The following is a 26073-nucleotide window of genomic DNA, read 5'->3' on the forward strand; positions in this document are numbered from 1 at the left end:
CCACTTGGTATCAGAGCCACCGTCGGAGATGGCGGCATAAGCCTCATCTCTGGCGGCGGTCCATCATCATCCCCTTCTTGCAAATTTAAGATCTCTATCTCTGTTGCCATTCCGTTTTGGTAGCCTTCACCACATGCTTGGTGTCATTTTTCAGATTTCTCTTTCATCGTTTGATTTCGTTGGAGCTCTTCGTTTTGGGCTGTTTTTTTCTGTTGTCGGCAGTGTGTTTTCTGCCTATATTTGGCTGCTGATCCATGGTCTGAGGAGACGTGGTAGCGTGCTATTTTTGCCTTGTTGTGGCTGCCGGTATGTTCCGTAGCATCGTCCTTTGCCTTGTTGGGCTGCCGGTGTGTTCGGTAGCGTTATCTTCACCGTTTCCATATCTCCAACAGTGTGTGCTATAGTGGGTTCTGTCAATTTGTAATTTGTTAGAGAATGACATAGAAAAGAAAGAGAACACAGAGATGTTTTCAAAAGAAAAAAAAAAAAAGTGCGAATTTTTTTCAGCCAGTGTGAAAAAAAAAAAATTAAAAAAGAAAAAGTGAGTGATGGGCCAAAAGAAAATGGAGTGATGTCGGGTGCTTGTTCCCACTCTTGGTTCAGAAGAAAGGAAGTTTCAAACTCTCATTTTGTACCAGCAGCCCAGTTCGAGTTTGAGGGGGAGCATGTTCTCCCTGCTATGTTAATTCCGGCGTTTGCCAGTTGTTCCCGGCAATTGCAAGCCTTGTAGAACCCGGCGTTGCCGGCCCTTGTTAACCGGAGTTTTCCGGTTTGTTGTTGAAGACCGGCTTAGTTCCAGCTTGTTGTTGAAGACCGGCTTAGTTCCGGCTTGTTGTTGATTACCAGCGAAGTTCCGACTTCTTGTTGGTTACCAGCTTAGTTCCGGCTATTTCCCGGCATTGTTCCGGCATTTCTCGGTGTTGTTCCGACTATTTCCCGACGTTGTTCCGACATTTCTCAGCATTGTTCCGGCTATTTCCCAGCTTAGTTCCGGCCTTTTCCTGGCATTGTTATGGTATTTCCAACTTTGTTTCGGATCTATTGATTGTTTATGGTTTGAGGAGACTCTGATTCGTTGATCCGCACTTAATTCGTTAACAAGACCATGTTTGAGGATGCGTTGTTCAAGTTGGGCGTCTCAGATATCCACGCACCAACTTGAGGGGGAGTGTTGGAAGTAAGACTTAGACTAGGATTAGTCAATGTTAGGCTGCCTAACATTGACTATTGAACGTTGTTAGGCTGCCTAACATTGACTATTGAACGTTGTTAGGATGCCTAACTTGCTTCTTATTGTCATGCCTATAAATAGGCTCTTTGTACTCATACGAAATATAAGTTCCACAGGATATAATCTGAATAATAGAAATGTAGCCCTTAGTGGCTCTTGATCCATGGATGTAGGCCTTAGTGCCGAACCATGTAAATCTTTGTGTTGATCATCTTCCGCTTATTCTTTATCTTGCATTTTATATATGTGCTTATATATGAAATTCTACTTTGTATCAGAGCAAGAAATTCCACTCATATATATGATTTCAAAATGCAAATCACAAAATTGATATTGTCAACATCACTCGTAACTTTGCAACCATTGATAAAAGTTTTGCTTTATTCTACTAGAGTATCAAGAGCATAACCTATAGGTTTTTTTTTTTTTCATGTAATTTGGTATTATGCGAAATCTTATGTACATTGCAAACTGTAAGTTGAAAATGTTTCCATCAATTAGTTAATTATTTTAAATAATTAATTAACATCTTGTGGGATTGCATGAATCAAATTAACCTCGCTTCCCCCCCCCCCCCCCCCCCCTTTCTTTTTTTTTTAAATGTACAACAGTTGCTTCAAATAATGAGGTATCAAAGCATGTTCCGTGATTAATCTAAATAGTAAAGGTTACACCAGTAGCCAGAGTGATATAGAGACAGTCCTGAACAAGATGTTTGGGGGTCAAGGCCTGTAGCCATCTGCTTAAAAGTATGTTTTGATATGGTCAATAGCAGCACCAGAAATATATATATAAGATAGAAAGCATTCCACAACACGAGCAGCACCTACAGGTACACTGATTTTCATGTAAATATAAACAAATATAATACCAAACAGAACCTTTAATATGCATCTTAATAGGCAACCACACAAACTTGCCCATCTATTTACAAACCAAAACAAAAACATAAACCCAAGCCTTGGGCTACAGTAAGCCTGCTCCGCTGTGTAAATGAGCACTCAATAGAAAGCCAGTCAAAATTATAACGTCACTGTAAATTGAACCATATAGTATCCAAATTTTGACACCCAGAAGATATTTAATATACTATAAAAGCAGTCTGACTACAAACTTACACCAACAAAAAAAATTTGCTTTAAACCAAAGAAATTGTATCGACTGGAAAGCAACATGTTAACAGACATAGTGAGATAAGTGTACCTCTTCTGACCCTTGAATTCTCACCATCTCCATTTGACACAGGATGATTTTCTTTTTCTTTGCAATGCATGTCTCAATTGACTGCATTAATTGTCTTTCTAGAGCCTTGATCTCAGTTTCTTCAATTTCTCTACCACATTTAAACAAATAGTAATGTTAGAAAGCAGGGATGCATTTGACAACCAAAAGAAAATAAAAAAATAAAAAATAACGGTTTGAAGATAATAATATTTCAATTTTATTTTTTTTTAATGCTTTTACACTTTAGCCATTTCGTTACTTAAAAAAGCGCAACACGGTGTTCAAATTAGAGACACAATGTCTAAATTAGAGCTATCACACCCAGACTAGACGATTAATAAAGTCGAGTTTGTATCACGATTGACAGAACAACCACACGATCACTCATTTGAAACAGTGCATCTAAAAACAACATTTCTAAAATAAATAGTTATCTAGAAATAAGAAAATCATGAATTTATTAATAGAAGATAATTCTATTAGATGCAATAACTGGCATTGCTTGTAATTTTGAAGAACCAAATACAACAAAGGTCCAAGAGAGCGTAAATTAGAAAAAAAAGGGTCTGCTGGAGTCAGGGTGGTGGACTGAACAGTTCTCTGTATCTTTTCAACTTCCAATCAATGGAGGAGGTTAACAAATTTCATCAGAAAGTAATTGATTGTCTGAAGAATGCTGCTGTTTAACTTAATTTGTGCGTTCAGGCCAGTGGAGGAGAGATGTATGTTACAGACCAAGGGCAGGACCGAGGGTGTCATGGATTGGATAGGATGCTAGGGCTCTTCTCAATTCAATGTGACGAATTGAATTATCTTCCACAAAGTGGCGAAGGAATTGTACCACCGGTCGGTGCACCAGAATTTTTGTGCCATAGGTTATAAATGTGAGGGCTATGTTTGTATATATAAAAGAACAGCCAACCAGAGTAATCTAGAATGCACAAGGATAATAGTGAAAATGAAAGACCTGGGTCAATTTTGACAATAAGATTGGAGTAGGTTCGTGGTTGTTCACAACCCATATATAGTCTGAATTGGCACTGATGTTTGAGGTGGAGGGTACCAATAAGGTGCAAACTGAAAATTGTTTCAGCGGTAGAGGAGACGAGGATGACGATAAATGGAGGACATGCGTTTGAGGAAACGTGAGGCCTAAGTGGCAGATTCAAGTCAACACTAGAGGCTGGGCATATCTGAATACTTAGTAGTCAAACTTCAAATCCAAGAAGAATAGGGTTTTTGCAGCTTCAGAGAGTTAACATGAGGAGGTTCCTCATGTTGGTGCTAAAAAAATAAAATTGCATATCAGATGGTCCACATGCAGTTAATAGAAAAAGTACATTAAATCTGACCTTTCAGGATGGATGGACTGGGTCTGTTTAGGCTACCAAACCACAGTACCCAAGATTGGTCAGAAACAGGACCTTCCGATAAAGCCAAAAGGAGCGACCATAGGGATTGTCCCCACTATTTTTTTTTTCTTATTTTTTTATTTTTTGGTTTTGTAAACGTGGTTTACATTTTACAATATTTATACAGTTTTCCCGCATAATTTTTTTACCCCCCTTAAAATTCACTCATATCTTTACTGTGAATGAGCCCGTTCTATTTTTTAATCCCCTCACTTAGTACACCCTCTCTGACTCTCTCTGCCTTGGTCCTCAAGTAAATTTCTGGCCCAGTAAGTAAGTGGGTGAAGCCAGTACAGTCTCAAACAGAAGTACAAAGCCTGAAGCCTGAGGTTGTAAGCAAGATGGCTAATCTACAAACAGGCTACTCGGAAATAAAAGTGGGCTTCCAACCAAAGCCTTGGGGGGGACCTGGGACCAGCCATTCATTCTCAAAAAGTATGGAAGAGGAGGGTTCAAAAGGAAAGGGTGCTTAGTGTTGGAAAACGGGTCTATTTTGTGAAAGCTTAAAAACATTTCCCATCAGTCATGGTGAATCAATCCTAGAGAAAGGAAGTAAGATTAATGGCTTTGGGCAACTTGTAAATTGCCAAATATGAGAAATCTTTATAAATCTTTAAGCTTCCTCTCCAATCCAAGCTTTTGATCAGCTTCTTCAAGATTTTTGGGGCTGTTACTTCTATGACCACAAGGACTCTACAAGCTATGGAAGAGTGGACTAAAAAGAATTGGTGAAAGACTTATAGAGGGAATATATGTCTTGTGTATGTAGAACAATACCACAACACACAAATATATAGGGTAGGAGAGAGAGTGCTCCGCCCCTCCCCTTCTCCCAGTCAATCTCTCTCTCCTACTCTTATCCAACTATCTTGTTTGTAATCCTAGGTAGACTAGAAGTGAGATCTAGATGGGCCTATTCAATACTTGGCTTCTAATGGACTTCTTAAAGGGCTAGTCAACCCCATGACCAAATTAATTACTCCATTAACTATTTTTAATTCCACTAAATAAAAAAAGTTGCACTCCAAGTAAAGAATAAATAAAAGTTTCAAATGCTATAGTACAGGTACACCCCGCTGTGCTTAATTAGCTTATTGGACAAGTAAAGCCTTCAATCCAATTACTAATTAACCCTTTATAATTGATTTCTTGATTAACTCTATCTGATCACTTAAAACATTTATTGACACAATAATATATTTAATAAATACATATATATGTGTATATATATATATATTGGATAAGTACATATTCATTAAAAGCATTCAAAAGGGGAATACATCCCTCAAAAAAAAGACAAGGACAAATAAGGCCTCTAAACCCTCAACAAAACCAAAAACTCCACAAGCCCATCCAAGGATTTACAATTTTTCCCTAGGACCCAAAAAAAAAAAAAAAAAGGGTGCTAAGAATGGAGAACTTGAGCGACCCAATATGATTTTCCTTTCCTTCAAAGGATCTCCTATTTCTTTCAAGCCATAGACACAACGTACAAAGGAGTAACCCTCCGATAGTCACGAGCTTGGGCCCCCATTATACACCCTCTCCAAGCCCCAATCAAGCCTCTGGTAGACTGTGGAATAACCCAATGTATCCTATTCAAACCCAAAAACAAAAGCCAACAATCTCAGGACACCGTGTAATGTAAAAGAAGATGATCAACTGTTTCCTCGTCATTTTTGTACATAAAAAACCAGTTCACCACAATCTGTCTTCTTCTCTGAAGATTGTCCTGGGTCAAGATCTTTCCCAAAATGGATGTCTATGCAAAAAACACTACTTTGAGATGCGCTATTGTTCACCAACCAACCCTCCATGGAGAAACGTACCAGATGGCATGTCTATCACCATTCTTCCACTATCAAGACAATGGCAGTCGACCACAATGGCATATCTATCAGTAGCAATCCGAAAAAGTCTAGGGAAGGTGATAGAAGGGAGCGATCCCCGCACCAGATGTCATCCCAAAAATGTATTCTCTGCCACTTCTGACATGTAAATGTGTTTCCAAACCCCAACCCCAAATGGGATTCTCACCTCAGGGGAGTACCATCCTCCACTTGCCTCCCCATGTCTGCTCGCAATCACCCTCCTCCAAAGTTTGTGCCTCCCTACTCTAAATCTCCAAAGCCATTTCCCCAATAAGGCCTTATTAAAAGGCACTATTCTTGTGAAATAGTTGGGGTTATACTGTAAATAAGCTACACTTGTAAGTGTGTGTGTGTGTGTGTATATATGTATATCAGATTTTAAGGTTCTCTGTAATCTTAAGAGCACCACCAAACATCTTGTCTCTCTCTCTCTCCCTCTCTCTCTCGCTCAACATGGTATCAGAGCAATGATCCCAACCCTGAATTGTTCGTCACCATTCTGGTGAAGAGGGTTTCATCGTTGTGCCTGTGTGTTGGCTTCGTCATCACCGAGAGAGTGAGTTACTTTCACATCATCACTTTCTGTATTTACACGACCAGTGTTGGTTGTGTTCGCCATGGACCAGTGTTCTTCGTTGTTGTCGTCGTCAACCAGTGTTCGTCATCAAGTTGCAGCGGTGCAGATTTCTTTTTGATTTGCAGAGTTCATTGATTTGTAGAGATCCGACCCATGAGAAGGAGGATCGGGTTAACTCGACCCCTGCAGATTCAACCCGATTGTGGTTCTCACCTGATTAGTTTCTCATATCAGTTCAGTTCACGTTTTTTCCAGCCTGTGCAATCTGTTAGAAGCTAGTTCTACTTATTTTATTGGCTGTGCAATGTTCAGTTTGGTCTTGACTGCTCCAGTTTCTTCAGTTCCTGATTTTCCAGCCTGTGCAATTTGTTGGAGGCAGGTTCTATTTGTTTTCCGGGCTGTGCAGTGTTCAGTTTGGTCTTGGCTGCTCTAGTTTTTCTCTTCTCAACTTCTGTTTTGTATTTCTTCCCAACTCCTGGATCCATGGCAGAACCTAGTGAAATAAAGACAACTGCTGCTGCAATTACTGATCATGTTGGGCTGCAAATTACTACCGTTAAACTGAGTAATACCAATTATTTGTTATGGGCTCGGGCTGTGAAGATATCTTTAGGGGCTCAAAGGAAACTCAAATACATTAAAAATGATCCTCCATCTAAAACTGATAAAGGATATGATGATTGGGAAACTGAAAATTACATGGTTATGTCATGGTTGTGGAACAGTATGGAACCCTCAATTGCGGCTAATTTATGTTTGTTAACACTGCCAAGATGATTTGGGATGCTGTTCAAGAAACATATTCGATGGACAAGAATGTTTCTAGAATATATTCTTTGTATGAGAAGATGCTTCTTTTCCATCAATCCGGTAAAAGTATAGGTGAATATTACAGTGTTTTCAAAGGATTGTTGGAAGAACTAATTCAATATCACCTAATGAATACTGACCTTGATGTTTTAAAACGACAACGTGAAGAATTTTATGTATCCATTTTTCTTGCTAGCTTGGACACCGACCTTCAGGCTGTTCGTAATCAGATTCTCGCTAGTGATGGAGGACTCCCATCTTTGGGTAATGTTTATGCACGTTTACTTCGAGTTGCTGAATCATCATCCTCAAAGTTTGTGGGAAGAGAAAATTCAGTATTATTGACCTCTTCTGGTAGTCAAAATTCTGCAAAGGGTCGTGGAAACTCTAGTGGCAATCGGGGATTCGGGGCTATGGAGGAAATACTGGGGCTTCACGAGGACATGGCAGTCGTGATAGAGGCCGAGGTAGACGTGGTCATGGACGTGGAGAAGCACGCCATTGTGGGTATTGTCATGGTGCCAATCATACTATTGATTCTTGTTGGGATCTTTATAGAAAGCAAGCATTGGCAAATCAAGCTGTGATTTCTTCAGACAGTGCTTCACATACTTCTGTTAGAAAAGAGCCTTTAGTTTCCAGCAATTCTATCTCTCAACCGAGTTCATCTGTTGATGATACTGTCACGCTTTCACGAGAGGAGTTAAGTGCCTTGGTCAGAAAGGCGCAAAATAAATCCACTGATGATGTTGTCACATTTGTGCATTCAGGTACTAATGCATGTTTTTCAGACTTACAGTCTTCCTCCTCCCCATGGGTTATCGACTCAGGGGCTTCTGCCCATCTGACTGGTAATGATTCTTTGTTTTCTACTTTGCACCGCTCTAATTGCACATCTCCCGTTACTCTTGCTGATGGTACTACGCGTTCTGTTGTTGGCCAGGGTGCAATTAGTACAACTTCTTCCCTTTCATTATCCTCTGCGCAACTGGTTCCTAAATTTCCTTTTAATTTATTATCTGTGGGGATTCTTGTTGGGATCTTTATAGAAAGCCAGCATGGGCAAATCAAGCTGTGATTTCTTCAGACAGTGCTTCACATACTTCTGTTAGAAAAGAGCCTTTAGTTTCCAGCAATTCTATCTCTCAACCGAGTGCATCTACTGATGATACTGTCACGCTTTCACGTGAGGAGTTAAGTGCCTTGGTCAGAAAGGCACAAAATAAATCCACTGATGATGTTGTCACATTTGCGCATTCAGGTACTAATGCATGTTTTTCAGACTTACAGTCTTCGTCCTCCCCATGGGATCGACTCAGGGGCTTCTGCCCATCTGACTGGTAATGATTCTTTGCTTTCTACTTTGCACCGCTCTAATTGCACATCTTCCGTTACTCTTGCTGATGGTAGTACGCGTTCTGTTGTTGGCCAGGGTGCAATTAGCCCAACTTCTTCCCTTTCATTATCCTCAACTGACTGAAGCACTCAACTGTTCTGTGACTTTTAATCCTTCTTACTGTATATTTCAGGACCTCAAAACGAAGAAGACAATTGGTGGCGGTCCTGAACAAAATGATCTCTATTACTTGGATTGTGGTTCTTCCTCTCGTGGTGTGGCTCTCCATTCAAGGGTCTCTGCCGAGCAGTGGCATTATCGTCTGGGTCATCCTTCATTGAAGTACTTGAAGTCTGTATTACCATTTCTTGAGTCGGTGTCTACTTTAGATTGTTAGTCATGTCAATTAGGCAAGCATCATAGAGTTTCATTTCCTTCTCGAGTAAATAATCGTCGGTCTTCTCCTTTTGAGTTAGTGCATACTAACATTTGGGGCCCTGCCCGTCATAAAAGTGTTCTAGGTTTTTCATATTTTGTTACTTTTGTTGATGACTATTCAAGGAAGACTTGGCTATTTCTAATGAAAGATCGGTCTGAACTTCTTCATGTTCTTCCAACTATTTTATAAAGAAATTGAGGTTCAGTTTGGATGTGTTATTCGTACTTTGCAATCTGATAATGCTATGGAATATGTTAAAGGTGCTATTTTCGATTTTTGTGATAGTAATGGTATTCTCCATCAAACTTCACGTTCTTATACTCCTCAATAAAATGGAGTTGCAGAACAAAAAAAAAAATAGGCATTTACTTGAAATAGCTTGTACTTTAATGATCCACATTCATGTTCCGAAAGAATTTTGGGGGGATGTTTTAACTGCTTGCTATTTAATTAATCGTATGCCATCTTCAGTTCTTAAAGGGAAGTCTCCTTATTCTATTCTTTGTCCTGATCGTCCTTTATTTGCCTTGCCTCCTCGTGTTTTTGGTTGTGTTTGCTTTGCTCAAGTATTAAGTCCTGGAATTGATAAATTGTCTCCTCGTGCAATAAAATTTGTATTTGTTGAATACTCTCGAACTCAAAAAGGGTATAAAGGTTGGGACCCTAGCACTCGCCGTTATGTTGTGTGTATAGATGTGACCTTCTTCGAAGCCACTCCTTTTTCTTCATGTGGTCAGTCTCTAGATACTGATATGTTTCTTCCCTTGCCTATTGTTACGAATGACTCTGCTAGTACATCACTTGGCCTCACACACATCCACTTCAAGTGTATAGTCCACGACCAAAGAAAGCACCACACCAGTCGTCTACTTATGTTGAGGATCCTTCTCATGATGATCTTCCTATTGCCTTGCGCAAAGGAACTCATTCTTGCACTCATCATCCGGTTGAACAGGTTATTCCTTTGCTCATTATCTTCATCTTTTCAGTCATTTATTTGTGCTTTGTCTTCTGTTTTTGTTCCTCAATCATATCTTCAAGCTCTTTCCTCTCCTGGTTGGAAACATGCTATGCTTGAAGAAATGGCAGCTCTTCAACATAATGATATATGGGTCTTTAACTCCTTCACCTCCTGGCATGGAAACAGTTGGTTGTCGATGGGTGTATGCCATCAAGTACCATCCTGATGGTACAATTGAAAGGTTGAAGGCTCGCTTAGTAGCTAAAGGCTATACTCAGACATTTGGGTAGACTATTTTGAAACATTTACACTTGTTGCTCATCTTAATTCTATCTGTATTCTATTGTCAGTTGCAGCCATTCATAATTGGACTCTCTATCAGCTAGATATTAACAGTACTTTCTTACATGGCGATCTTCAAGAAGAAGTTTATATGGAGCAACCACCTGGGTTTATTGCTCAGGGGGAGTCACATCTTGTGTGTCGGTTAAAGAAAGCTATTTGTGGGTTGAAGCAGTCTCCAAGGGCATGGTTTGACAAATTTAGCGCTGTTGTGAGTACCTTTGGATTAAAAAGAACTACATCAGATCATTTTGTTTTTGTGAGGCATTGCCAAGGTGGTACTATCATTCTAGCAGTTTATGTAGATAATCTTGTCATGACAGGGAGTGATGAAAATGGTATTGATGAATTGAAGCATTTTTTGAGCAAGCATTTCCATATGAACGACTTGGGTCAATTGAGTATTTTTTGGGAATAGAAGTAGCACCATCCCAGAAAGGGATTTGCATGTCTCAAAGGAAGTATGTAAGTGACTTATTAAGTGGACTGGCCTGTTAGGAGCAAAATCGATCGATACTCCTATGGATTTATGTACAAAATTTACCTCAGATGAGGGAGAACTTCTTAATGATCCAGGAAGATATCGAAGACTTGTTGGGAAATTGATATATTTGACTGTGACGAGACCTGACATAACATTTGCTATAGGTGTGGTAAGTCAATTCATGCAGGAACCTAGACAACCTCATTTGGATGCGGTATATCAAATTTTGAGATACTTGAAAGGAGCTCCTGGTAAAGGACTTGTCTCTAAGTCTTCTAATAACAGGATATTGTTGGGTTTACAGATGCAGATTGGGCAGGAAGTCAAATGGACAGGTGGTCTATATCTGGATATTGCACATTTGTTGGAGGTAATTTGGTAACAAGGAAAAGTAAGAAGTAAAATGTTGTGGTGAGATCTAGTGCAGAGGCAGAGTATAGAGCAATGGCTCATACAGCTTGTGAAATGATGTGGGTAAAATCTCTTTCACAAGAGATGGGTTTTGCAACGACAGGCCTATGAGAATGATTTGCGATAATCAGGCTGCCACGCACATTGCCAGCAATCCAGTGTTTCATGAGAGAGAGCCATTTTGTGAGAGACTTGGTGATGAGTAAGAGGATCATTACTACTTATGTGAGATCCAAAGATCAATTGGGAGACGTATTTACTAAGGCATTGGGAAAATCACAATTTTCAGAATTATGTAACAAGTTGGGAATGATAGATATCTATGCTCCAACTTGAGGGCGGAGTGTTGAGTAATAGTGTAATTAATGATATAGTTGGGGTTATATTGTAAATAAGCTACACTTGTTTTTTTCCCCCCTAAATAATAAGCTGCACTTGTAAGTTTGTGTGTGTGTGTGTGTGTGTATATATATATATCAGATTTTAGGGTCTCTGTAATCTTAAGAGAACACCACCAACCATCTCGTTTCTCTCTATCTCTATCTCTCTTTTATCTCTCAACAATGCATTAACTACAAACATAATATTAATACGCTTCTATGGTCATTTCTTTTATTACTTTTTTCCTTTCTAAACAGGTAATGTTGAAAAACAAACAGTTGATGATCTTTAAAACTCAACCAGGAATTGTTACTTCAGCATCTACATATATGGTAAATCAACAAAAACTACTAGATTTACCCAAAAAAAAAAAGCATTCAGATTCCAGTAGGCATGGAAAACAATTGTGTCCATGGGGTAAATTTATGTTACAACACTCATCATTATAAGGCTAGTTTTTTTTCTCTTCTGGGGAGGAACTAATAAATTGAGCCATGAAGCTATATTTCTTTCTTACCTGATAAAGAGAGAGAGATAACTGTATGGCAAATTTACAGCTCCAAACCCAGAAAGAACAGCCATGACAGTCACGCCAATGACCCCAATTCTGCTGACCAACTGAGGCATGGTGAAAAATCCTGGAAAATGAAATCATGAGAAATAGAACAACTAGAGCAACAAAGTAACCTTTTAACCGGTCAATCAAAATGATGCAGGCAGAATTTCAAATTTCTCCAATGGAATTTTTGTATTTCAGAAACTTTCCATATTTTGAAAGTTTCCTTATTTTGAGTAGTTTTCTTATTTTGATCAGCTTTTCTTTTTAAGTAGTTTTCTGATTTTCAGTAGCTTTCCTGTTTTGGTTTTATTTTATATTTGGTAGTTGGCGAATATAAGGCTAGGATTGGGGAGGAAGAAATTCTATATAAAGCCTTGTAATTTCTAAGTTCAATCAGTTTTAGTTGAAGAGATTATTTTTACAGCAAATAAAAATTGCTTTGCAATTCTTTGCAATTTCTCCTTTTCTCTTGCATCGTTATTTTTCTATTTCGTTTCAAAATTGCTATGAAGACAATTTGATCGTCTCCTCTTGGTAGGTGGCATCAGTTTGACCAAAATCAGAAAACTACTTAAAAAGAAAAGCTGATGAAAATCAGAAAGCTACAGAAAATCAGAAAACTACTTGAAAAGAAGAGCTGATGAAATTAAGAAACCTACTCAAAATAAGGAAACTTTCAAAATATGGAAAGTTTCTGAAAAACAAAAATTCCCTTGCAGAAATTTGAAATTCTGCCTGCATCAGAAAATGTATGAAGATGAAATAAGAAAGAACAGCAAAATGTGTGCAAAGTGACAAATTTAATCATCAGGAAATGATATCACCCTCCAGGGCCTCACATCATACGTGGTATACAGTGCAGGTATAACATGTAGAGGAGGACTCAAACAACTGTACATTCCATTATTCATAATTAAATTCTTTGGAGAGTGGAAGCTTTTAAACGTGGTGTATACTTCTAGTAAGGATTATATGAAATCACTAGTTCCAGTAAACAAATTTCTGCTATGCTATTTATGTAAATTTGTCCAACTATTACATCCAAAAGAAAGGAAGGATATACAGATGCTTCGAATGATGATGCAAAGCATATTTAAACGTAATAACTAAGCCAAAAACAACTATAAATAAGAAGAGCGAGACGGTGGATTCTTACTGGCTGGTCAACACGAGCATATCAGGGTATGGGCAAGAGACGGGACAAGATGGTTAACATACAACAGAAAGGTTTTGAGAGACAGAAAGAGATCATTAGCATAAAATCCTTAATAAAGAAAATACAAACCTTTATCAGGTGAAGGCATAGGAAAGTGAATGCCCATGCGCCAAAAAGCATAGAGAAACGCCGACAAGAATAAGATGGCACCAAGTGCAGCCCGTTCCTTCCTTACACCTGAGATGAAAATTAAAGATATAGTGTGTATGGGAGAGAGAGAGAGATTATTAAATAATTGACTAAGAAAGCTAATAAATTTTTTTTTTTTTTTTTTTTTGATAAGTAAAAAATTCAATAAAAGCGTTCAAAAGGGGAACGAGTCCCTCAAAAAACAGCACAAGGCCTAGGGCCCCTAAACCCTTCCAAGAATCAATTTAGTGGTGAGATAGTTGAAATTTAGGTGGCTTCTCATATTTGGGCTATGCATATACATATATATAATAATTATACTCCCTGTATACATACATATATATATATATATATGATTTCAATTGCTTTTCAATGTGTGTAACCACCATACACATTGCAATGTATGGTGTCTGAATAATCACAATTTATTTTTATAAGAATTCATTAGAAGGCGTTCAAATGGGAAAGAAGACCGTAAAAGCTACACAAGGACCAAAAAGGGCCCCTAAACTGTGAGGCTCGATGGGCGGGCGCAGGCCTGTGAGAGGTAAGACTCTGGTGCGAGCTACGTATGCTCACAATTCCCACATTGCCTGGGTGTGGAACAATGAAATGCTATACGTAGGTTCATTACCCTTCTATGAAACGTGTTTAAGCCGTGATGGCCATGAACCTATCAAAACTCCAGAGTTGAGCGTGCTTAACCTGTAGCACCAGGATGGGTGAGCTCCTAGGAAGTCTCTAGTACGAGGGAACCAAAAGCGGACAGTATTGTGTCTGGATAAGGTAAGGGCCGTTACAAATGGTATCAGAGCTTGACTCCAGCCGGAAGTGTGCCGACGGGGACGTCGGGCTTCGAAGGGGGGTGGAATTGTGAGGTTCGGTGGACGGAAGCAGGCATGTGAGAGGCAAGGCTCTGGTGCGAGCTACGTGTGCTCACAATTCCCACATCATTTGGGTGTGGAAGAGTGAAGTGTTATATGTAGGTTCATCACCCTTGACACAACGCATTTTAAAGCCGTAATGGCCGTGAACCTATCAGAACTCCGGAGTTAAGCGTGCTAAACCTAGAGTAGTACCAAAATGGGTCTGGAAAGTCTCTGGTACGGGGGAGCCAAAAGCGGACAATATTATGTCTAAATAAGGTGAGGGCCGTTACATAAACTCTCAATATATTCACAAGAAAAAATAAATAAATAAAAATAATAATAATAATAATAACAATAATAATAATCAACTTATCTGCTACATAGATTTTACAATTTCTCCCAAGAACCCAACAAAAAGGGGAACTAATAATAAAGAATTCCGGCACCCCAATAGAAGAGTCCTCTCCATCAAACGATCTCTTATTCTGTTCCCTCCACAAGCACCACCAAAGACATAAAGGAGCTATCATCCCGAAGTGTCGGGCTTGGGCTCCCACAATACCACTAGAAGCCTCTAAAATGCCTCTCTAGGACCGAGGCATTACCCCCTGCCCCTGAAAAGGATCAAAAGCAACTCCCGACTATCCCACTCCAATGGGCAATGCAAAAGAAGATGGTAACCCTTCATCTCTCTAGCACCAGTTAAAAATCATCTGTATTTCCCCCCAACCCAAAACCAAAACTGTCCTCCAAGCAAAAAGGCCACCTTAAGAGGGTCCTTTGTACACCAAACAGCTTTCCACAGGAATGCAAGTCAAACCTCCCCTAAAATGACCAGGTGTATATATGTATAAACATTACACCCTTATACAATACATATATATATATTAATATATAATTGTTGTCTTCAGAATGTATGCATTATGTCATATCCATGTTCATACTTCATAATTGATCACATAACTCATATCCAACAAGATCTTTAACAAATTCTAAAGTAGCAACATAGCACAGTCGATGGCTCTTATATAAACACTAAATTTTCCAACACGTTTTTAAGGCATTTCTTGTTTTTTTCCTTTTCTTGATAGACAAGTGAATTAAAAGGGTTGAATACGGCGTTCAAGCTTTGAACTCGACTCAAAACCAGACATTTATTTTCACTACCAACATGCCTTACCAACTGTTTGAGGCACTGCTGAGGTAGAGAGGACAAGAAATTTAATATGTTGAGATGCAGAGGGACCTGCCTAAGGGAAACCAAACAAGCAAGAAGTATGAGTGGCATTAGATTCTATGATCAGAAAGATTGTTGTTTAAAATGGGTTCCCAGTGGGCATGGGTGCACTGGTGCAATAGTTGTCCAGGCTACAAGCCCAAAGCCATTAAAAAGCCTACCAGTTTACAAGGCAGCAATGCTCCTGCAAATCAGTTGGACTATGTCAGCCTTGAGACCTGCATCAATGGGCTTAACTAGACAAAAGGATCGTACCAGCATGCTCCAATCTTCTTAGCAAGAGGAGATGCCATCCTGGACTCGTGAAGCTTTGCTTGAGCTGCCAAGCCAAGAATCCCAGAACATCCAATTAAGGCACAAAGATGCACTCAAAACTGTCACAACTAACTGCTAGCTTGAATGCCATCTTCTATGGCGAGTTGCAGGACATGGGAGTGTCCTGCTTACTAAAAAAGATCTGAGGGTGGCACTGAGTCACAAAAGGCGAGGGCCACTACTGGGGCACCAAGCCACTTAGACTCCAGGGGCCAAATCCCGGGCAAAGCAAGCTAGTAGCAGATGTGTTCAAGCCTTCAAGGAGAAGAGTAAGCATCCAGCATTACAACACTTTACTCATCCACTGAGAGAGCTGCTACTTGTTACTAACGCCACATGGAAACTTTAAGGTGCCATGTGCCTCCAAGTTATTGGCCATTATCACCAATAAAAATAGGTTTCCTACACCAGCTAAAAGTAGCCAGCATCTACAATGTGTTTTTCAGACTCATGCTAACAAAATTAAAAGGTATCAAATTCCTATAGTTACATAAGAAGCATTCTTTTTTAAACACACTCATTCCTTCAACTCCTCCTATAAGCCTAAAAGATTCCCATGTCTTGTGTTCCCACACAATATCAGATGACATTGAGCATGAAATGGAGGTAATCTGAAGCGAATCCATCTAATCTGAGTAGATCCATACCTAATGCCAGGTATAATTGCACCCGAGTCCAAATCTAAGGTGGATCGATCTTATGGACATAATCCATATATAACCCTCGTCATCTATTGATAATCCAATAGATCTTATTCCGGTAAAATGGGGTTCAGTTTGGATTGAATCTCAAGTTAAACCCAACCCATTTCGCTCGAGTTGGATCTTCTAAAGAACACCTATATCAGTCCATTTTTAATCACAATTTAATACTACAGCCTAAACCCGGTGAAGTGGATTTTCAATCAGATCTCATGTCAAACACAATCCATTAAATGCCCTATTTTTTTAGTGCATATTGGACCCCAATGTCCAGTATTTTGGCTGACTTGCAGCACCCATAAATCACAGATGATGCAAGCCTCAGCCTGAAACACCACAAGCAGATTGTGTTAATCTTACTCTTTCCCACATAAAATTATGCCACGAGGGAGATGTAAAGCAAGTATACTTAGTTCAACACGGTCTCATTATGTCAAACAAATACTTCATTCTTGACAAGCTTGGCATGGCATATTACAGAAATAACTAGGAGATCCCCCCACACATCGTCTCAAAAAAAGAACATTATACAAGAAGAAGTGTCAAATAAATTATTAGCATGTATAAAATGCAACTTACCGTTGTTGCAAAGCATCAAGTAGCAGTGATAATAAGGTAACATGAAGACCAGTACCATTATCAAACAAAACAAATCCACCTTCCAGTTCATCCATCTTGCCCTACAGCCGAAATAGAACACCTTCAGATCAATTATATGCTATACAAAGTTCCCATCATTCCCTCACACTTCTACTATGAAAGTAAATTAAATTCACAACATCCACGAAGGGGAAAAAACACACACACACACACAGATGGCAGAACATTTCAAATAACTATCATTATTGCTATACTAAAAAATCAACAATTAGCAGATGTCCACACCATGGACAACCATATATTTTTGTATTCCTAAGAAAATAATTCACATTATTGTCCTTATCAAGTGAAAATAGGTAATTTTATTCAACAATAATGCATATATAACACAAGGAGCCCAGGTATCTGCACAATTGCTCGCCTCCTTAGGCACTTTGATAACCATAGAAGTACTTTAAGAGAGAGAGAGAGAGAGAGAGAGAGAAGAAGAAGAAGAAGAAGAAGAAGAAGAAGAAGAAAAAGAAGAAAAAAAATCATATAAACTATAATAACAACAATAAACAGTCAATACTTGAAAACAATGACCATATGTGCAATTCCAAATACCCTAACATAGTCATGATAACACAAAAAAACTATTTGCAATATACGTGTCTTGCATCTGCTGAAAGTAGGACTAAGCATATGAAAAATGTGCCAGAGACAAAGATCCAGGTCTAGACATCATCTGTTTGTCATGTCCTAAGAACCGGAATTTTTTTTTTTTTTGAAAAGTCATGTCCTAAGAACTGGAAATATAAGAACTCCGCAGCATCCAAGTAACATAACTAATTATGTAGCATAGTAGATGAAACTCCTTTTCATTGGCAATTAATAAATTTCCTAGCTGCATAGCTTCTACCATACAAAGCCTACATATTTTAAGAGCTGACAACAAGAACCATCAAATAACAATGTGGTACATATTAGGTCCTTGAGCAACTGTAATGATGAAAACCAAATCAGAATAGCAAGCAGCAACTGAAAGTAAACCAAGTGTCCAATGAGCTAGATAATAGGCCCAAAATACCAACTGTATTGTTGTAAATACAACTAAAGGGCCAAAATGCCTCCTCGAGATTGGCTTGACAGTGAAGGATTAAAAATAAAAATGAAACGGGTCCCAAGTCTTCTCTACATTCTCTACTAAATAATCATAAAACAGTTCAACAAATGCAAAGCCCAAATTATGGTCCCTGTTAATTAAGAGTGCTACAAGGGACGGACAGGGTACAGTTTAACCTTTGTAATATTTGAACAAAGTGGTTGCCGTCAGACTCAAACTGAAGTGGGACAGGGGAGAAGCCTTAAATAGCTAAGAACTCAAAGAATTCAGAGGCTGAAAGTCCAAAGAACTAGGGCTGAAATTTGGAGGTTCAATAGTAGAAATGTAGAAAACCAGAGAAGTGGCTGGAAATTCAAATTAACAGATTGGTAGAGAGAAAGGATTGAAAACAAGAAAAAAAAAACTATTGAATTGCTCCAACAGGGCCTAGGTATCACACCTAGAGAAGGCCTCACACCCTCAGAATTTGTGAATCACTGGCAAAGAAACCACAAAGGATATTTTTATTCATTCATTGACTGAGTAATCAGAATTACATAGTATCCTTTTTATAATAACTGATTACCCTTGGATTACCCTACAATGAAGGTAATCAAAAGTTGACTCTAGCTTAATAAAGTAAAAAATTACTTAATTGATGCAATTTACCAAAATAATGCAATTTGACCAAACCCCTAATTATGCAAGACTCCAAGTGGACCCCCCATCGTCTAGCATGTGCCAAATTAAGGTTCGAGCCTTAGAACCCTCCTTGCCACGCCTTTTATATACTTTAAAAGGTTGCTGCCACTGGCCTCTACTAGCTGCCACCTGTTCTCTACCAATTCACTCCGGCTTGGAAAAACTCGGCTCCAACGAGTTAAAGGGATGAAATTGCTCATAAGGGTGAAAAGAGTAAGAAAATTTCAGCCTTGTATTCAGCAATTTCCATAATTTGCACCAAAAACAACGCTTAAAGCTCAGAGCTCGAACAGAAACAATACTGTTGTGCAACCCATGAAGTCGGACAACTTCTTGAAAAAAGGGTTTGGCATTGTGGACAGCATTGTAGGGTCTTAAAACATAGAAGGAAATGCGCCTTTTCCGAAAAACAATCCAGAACAATGTGTATAACATCATGTCCTCGACTAGTTCTGGGCAACCCAAGAACAAAATCAGCATCTGACCCATCACCTCTGATACCAACTCCATGGCCAGTACCATGTCGAAAATCAAGGCTATCCTTTGACGAATGTAGTCGAGCAAGAACATAAAGAGCATCCCAGTTGGTTCCATCAAGGTACTGTGCTCCCGAATCAAAAAGACAAATGCTGTTTGGATCAAGTCCTAAACATGTTTTCTCCTCTGGTTTATAATGCATAATTGCTGCATTAGGACCGAGGAAATAGTAGGAAAACCTTTTTTTTTTTTTTAATAAGTAAGGAAATAGTAGGAAAACTTAACCCTCTAAAATGCTCTTTTGAGGCACCCCCTCTAGCTTATCACTTACAGGATTAGTTTCTTCTGGAAGTTGGTTTTTCCAGACCTCGTATACCAAGTTGCTGGATGTTTGAACCAGCTTCTGTTGCTTCTTGGCACAAGCATACTCCCATTTCTTTGCAGGTCCCACTAATATGCACCAAGTATCTACTCCAATAGCCGCATCTTTTGGCAGATTCAGAGTAGAAGTACTATCTACCCAAGCCACTTTGAATGGTTGTGGATGTGGTTGGACCGAAGGCTTGAGGCACTCAACTGTGGCTGTGGACACAACATTCATGCAACTTCAGCCATCAATAATGAGCTTTCGAGCTTCTTTTCCACGACGAACTTGCATCTGAAAATTAGATGTCTGCTGCCCATCTTTTCCACCAACTTTAGGGTCTTCAAGGATGCGCGTCACAGTGGAGATGGAGGAAACATTCTCTCCAACTTCTTTCACATGATCAGTGTTGCAAGTCTCATCATCAAGCAGGTTCTCACGATCCTTACTAGCCATCGTACTCTTTCCTTCAGAATGAGCCATGTTATAGAAAGCTGCATTTGATCCGCCATTTGGCAGCATGGTGGTTGTCGGTGTGCTGCACGTTCTATCACTTGACTTATTTGGAATGTCTCTAGCGGCATCATGTGGTTCATGATGATTCACTTCTAATGGATTTCTTGGAAACTACAACATGGGAAGTAGTGGTGGATCAGCCTTCAAACAACACTGAGGGTTTAAAGGTTGTTGCTGCTCGCGGTTTCTGCCATCATTAGTACCAAATGCATATTCTTTTCTAGGGGCAACCGATTTATTAAAAGGCTGCGAAATTCGAGCTCCTATCTTATCGCATCAAGCATGCAGCCCTTTAAGTTCTTCCAAAATATGTGACAACAACTCAATCTCCTGATTATCATCCAATGTTTCATTGCCTGATCGAGTAAACATAATCTCTACTTAGGCCCTGATACCAAAAACTGATGTAGGACAAGGGAGAAGCCTTAAATAGCTAAGAACTCAAAGAATTCAGAGGGTGAAAGTCCAAAGAACTAGGGCTGAAATTTGGAGGTTTGATAGTAAAAATGTAGAAAAACAGAGAAGTGGCTGGAAATTCAAATGAACAGATTGGTAGAGAGAAAGGATTGGAAACAAGAAAAAACCTATTGGAATCACTCCATCAGGGCCTAGGTATCACACCTAGAGAAGGCCACACACCCTCCGAATTTGTGAATCACTCACAAAGAAACCACAAAGGATATTTTTATTCATTCATTGACTAGTAATCAGAATTACATAGTATCCTTTTTATAATAACTGATGACCCTTGGATTACCATACAATGAAGGTAATCAAAAGTTGACTCTAGCTTAATAAAGTAACAAATAATTTAATTGATTCAATTTAATCTAATTGATGCAATTTACCAAAACAATGCAATTTCACCATAATTGATGCAATTACCAAAATAATGCAATTTGACCAAACCCCCTAATTATGCAAGACTCCAAGTAGACCCCCCATCGTCTATGTTATATGGACTCGGGTACGGGTGTCGGACACGGGTATATATCCATGCGTTGGACATGTCAAGTCTCCAAACGGAAGGACAGACAGACACGGCTAAATATTCATTTTATTAATTATTTTATTATATTTTCTAGAGTAAAGTAATGTTTTTATCTAATATAATGTTCAATATAAGCATTTAACTCATTTTAAATTAATAATATAATGTAATTGAATGATTGGATATGTTTTTTAAGTACATGTCCAACCAAAAGTGTCAGACACATCCCATACCCATGTCCGAGGGTATAGTGTCCGACACGGGTACTTCACTACTTTTGAAGTGCCCTTGTAACAGAGCCCGCGTCTAGTATGTGCCAAATTAAGGTTTGAGCCTTAGAACCCTTCTTTCCACGCCTTTTATATACTTTAAAAGGTTGCTACCACTGGCCTTTACTATCTGCCACCTGTTCTCTACCACAAACACATGCTTCCCAACCTCATATTTTACCACTACATGAAGAAATAGCCACTATCAGCAAGACGAAGGCAACTCAAAAATTTATCTTTTGACCCAAAAACAAGTAACACCTTGAATTTCTATTGTAAAAACTTCAATGAAGGCACTCAAAAAGAGAGTACATCCCACTTACAACCACTCAAAAGTCAAAAGAAACACTATACCCTCAAGCCATACAAAAAGAGCATGAAATCCTCCACATATTTACAATACCACCCGCTGGTCCAAAAAAATAATGATCTAACAATAAGAATCTGAAAACCCAAATAGGAGTCTCCTCCTCATCAAAGGATCTCCTAGTCCTCTCTCACCATAAACTCCACCATAAACAAAGAGGGGCAACCCTCCATGCATCAAGAGCTTGCTTGTCGCTATAAACGACATGGAAAGCGACATGACCCAACTCACTCCAAACAAACCAAGAATCAAAACCCAACCCTCCCTAGCTATTGGACAATGCAAGAGGAGATTATTAAAGGACTCCTCATCCCTCTTGCATATGCAATACCAATTGATGATAATCTACTGCCTTTTCCACAAATTATCAATCATCAAAATCTTTCCCAAGGTTGCCGTCCATTTGAAAGGGAAAAAAAAAAAAAAAAAAAAAAGAGCTTTTGTGAGCCAAATTGCCTTCCACAGATGGGAAGGACCCTAAACATCCACTAATCTCCTATAGAACGAAAGGACCTCAAATCTCCCATGGGTCAAAGCCGCCCAAAGTCACTCTCATCCCCCTCACCACCTATCTATTGGAATTTTAACTCTCTTTTTTTTCACTTTTTCAAGCTAGCTCAAGGATGTCATTGTAAATGAACAAAAGAATATAAGGAACTCGATATTTGCACTGACCAGTCAACTGCACATTCGCCTGATGAGGTCATAAGTTAAGAGAACTAGCAAAGATCTTCATAAATCATCAACTGAAAGTATAAGCACTATTTCAGAAAGTATCTAATTGGACTCTCTTGTTTATCTCTACCTACTCCTTAAACTCTTATTATCCTTATTTTCCAGACTGAAATGATCCGAAAGTTTTGTTCTTTTTAAGATAGATCTGTTTTGGTTTGATTTACCTCCTTTTATTATCGGTTGTATTTCCCTAGAAAATTGTCAATCAATTGGTCGATATCCTTGGTATTTTTGTTTGAGTTGAAGCTAAAGTCCATAATTTTACTCAGGTTTTTGAGATTTTATGTGCAAATTTAAAAATTCCTAAAGACAAATATATATATAACAAGTATCGGATTCAAATATATAACTACTAAAAATAAAATCTTGGGTTATAACACTTCATTTACTAGTTTCCCTTTCAGTCAGAACTACGCATAATTTTGAATGCAGGCATCAGAAGTCTTTTATTCAACATTCAAATGTCACATAGAAGATGTCCCTGCGAACTTGAAATGGGAGAGTAAACATACGCACTCTAACGGGAATCTAAAGCCCATTATTCACCTCTAGTTTGTAAAACGATTCTTGAATTAAAGTTGACTTGTCTGAGAATATGAAGCAAGTGTAAAACCCTAGATCATTTCTCGTTCCAGTTCACCACTACTCAAGACGTTCGTCATTGCTAAAACAATAACAAAACAAAAACAACAAATTCTAGATCAAAGTTCACTAAATTACATACATAATTGTCCCAATCCTGGTGAATTTCATAAAATTGATCTACTATGAGAAAGAGGGTTTGTTTGATTGAATCTTACTCTTTGGAGAGAACGGGGATGATCTCAAAGAGGACGAGCTGGAGGAGATTGCAGGAGAAGGCGAAGACAACGCTGAAGATGATCTGAACAAGTGCTCTCTTCTCTTCGTACTCTTTGTACAGTCTTCGGTTCAGGAACCAAAGCCCTGCCCATCCCAGCAAGCACAGCGATCCCACCACCACCACTCCCTCGTAAATCGCCCATCCCCATCCCATTTCTCTATCTCTCAACAACTACTTACTTACAGTCTGAGTCGCTCTCTCTCTGTATATCCAACCGATGCGTATAGCGAATACTGTAATGCATGTATAATGCATCCGTTTGTCAATTACTTTGCGAGGACTGGAAGAGGCTTCAATACTTCACGACTTCAACCCCAATATCGAGAGCAGGAAGGGAGAATGAAAAGCTCTTTGGATCGGGCAGTCATTCGCGAAATATAAAATTATTTTTTAATAAATAACAATTAGAAACACATTTATTTTATCATTGAAAAGGAGTGTGCATTATTTGTCACTTAAAAAAAATTTAAAACTTACCAACAATTTTTGAAGGGTTTTGGATACAAATCGAAACAATATTTGGTAAAAAGAAATTTGTTTTTGAAAATTTAAAAATACTATAGTACCAAAACACAATCATCAATTTGGTGATCATGTGGATTCAGGCCAAATAAATATACTATGAACTATTACAAATCAATATCAGTCGTCTCAAACATAATATATAAGTCTAAATTTAAAAACTGATATCACAAAAATAATATCATAACATATTCCAAATAGACCCTAAACTTATTTTTTTATTTTTTTTCTTAAAAATTTTTCAGTAAACTAAATTAATAATATCTTTGCATAAGCAAGAAGGATAAAATTAGTCATGAATCTCATGACAAAAAAAAAAAAATGAAAATGAAAGAATGTTTTCCTTCTTTCTTTTTTCTTTTTTCTTTTTTCTTTTCTTTTTTTTTTTTAATAAAGAATTTTGTTAGTCTTTTTTTTTTTTCTTTTCAACTTAGGTTTGGCTGCGGAGAGTTGTATAAACTAAATTAATGTCTGGTTTGTTGAAATATATATTATATATACATATTATATTATGTTTCTTTTTGTTTCCCTTCTTTCCTTATATATATATATATATATATATATATATATATATATATATATATATATTATATATATTATACATATATATTATATTATGTTTCATTTCTTTCCTCCTTGATTTACTCCTTAAGTTATTCATTTTGTTTCATTTCTTTCCTCCTTGATTTATTCATTTTGTCAACTTTATTTTCTATATATTGTGTATCAATATAATATAACATATCAAGAAATAATAAGAGAAATGTAGCCTTAGTGGCTCTTGATATAATACCCCTCGATTCTAGAGTCACGGATGATCAAGTCCGAACACAGATCCGAGGGATACCAAACAATTAATATGTAAGCAAGCAAGAATACAAAATGAAACAAGAATAAAATAATAAGCTGAAAATAATTCTAAATACGAAAATCCTCCATTAATTATAGATTTATATAATTTAATCTTCCAATCCGTACAACTCGGGAATCCATCCAGTGAACCCCTAATAATCCCAAATGAATAATAAATTACAGAACCAAAATCCAAAACCAAAAAAATATGAAAGGAAATCCTACATAGTAAGTGACTGTATCTGCTTCATCACGATCAGGCTCTAAGCCTGGTACTGATGAACACCTGAAAAAAATAAGAGTGGGTCAGGCTCACATGCAAATTTCATCCTACTACAATCCATACATAAACCCGATACGCAGATACATCCTAGATAACTCGGCAATAACTAAAATAGTCCATATAGATATAGATACACACTATAGAACGCTCACTAGCATATAGTGTAGTTCAGCCTGAATAGAAGGTAACATGTAAATCACACATTATGGTGTGCATGCGCCCTAGACCTATCAGGGAACATCAGTAATATCTAGTTACTCATCCTTTACGATATACGCATCCTAACCATGATCCTGAGACTTAAGCTCATATCACGGTGCCATAAGTATATATAAAAATCATTCCTAATACAGAAAAATAAAACAAACATTTGATATGTCGTTCAACTGTTTTAGTTGACAGGACATGCATCCATGTAGGATTTAACTGTTTTAGTTAATCCATTCCGTATGTATGAATAGGTAGGACTTAGCGTTTTGATCTAATCCATCCCCAATATGTCACCGTCCCATACCGGTGCATATAATGCATATAATCCATAAATGATGCACACTCATTTGAACATCAAGTACATCAAAAAATAAACATAATAGAAATCAGATATAGACAAGATCCTATCATGCATCCGGTATATGATTATAATCATAGAACCTTCGTATAAATTGCTAGAGTAAAGATACACAATTTTAACTATCCATATCCATCCAATTGACAAAACAGGAATTATAATCATTCATCAATTTAAAATCCATAACTTGTTATAATGATAATCAAAAGTATTAACTGAGCACATTATACCAAAATCTTAAAAATCATTTCATACTAGTCCATTAAATTTACTAAACAAAACTAGCATTTAATTAATATTCTTGAATTCTGACTTGATATTCTTGATCTACATGCCATATAGCTTCACATATATTTGATTTAGAATATTCGGTGAG

The 26073-nt window shown here is 38.0% G+C and overlaps 1 protein-coding gene across 3 annotated transcripts in view; it reads right to left on the reverse strand.

Moving 5' to 3' along the window:
- Positions 1-23841, reverse strand: part of LOC132268291 (GPCR-type G protein 1) — a 103339-nt gene extending 79498 nt beyond the window's left edge. For all 3 annotated transcript variants that reach the window (XM_059769124.1, XM_059769126.1, XM_059769125.1), the window contains exons 1-5: positions 23411-23841; positions 17085-17185; positions 13324-13431; positions 11997-12117; positions 2435-2564 (exon numbers count right to left, since the gene is read on the reverse strand). In XM_059769124.1, coding sequence (XP_059625107.1) covers positions 2435-2564; positions 11997-12117; positions 13324-13431; positions 17085-17185; positions 23411-23625 — 675 coding nt within the window. In that variant the 5' untranslated portion in view covers positions 23626-23841. The remainder of the gene's footprint in view (positions 1-2434; positions 2565-11996; positions 12118-13323; positions 13432-17084; positions 17186-23410) is intronic.
- Between the last annotated feature and the right edge of the window lie 2232 nt (positions 23842-26073).

This window comes from Cornus florida, unplaced genomic scaffold (assembly GCF_030987335.1).
Source record: "Cornus florida cultivar Cherokee Brave unplaced genomic scaffold, ASM3098733v1 CherokeeBrave_3.0.0_Hap2_Chr08, whole genome shotgun sequence".
Lineage (NCBI taxonomy): Eukaryota > Viridiplantae > Streptophyta > Magnoliopsida > Cornales > Cornaceae > Cornus > Cornus florida.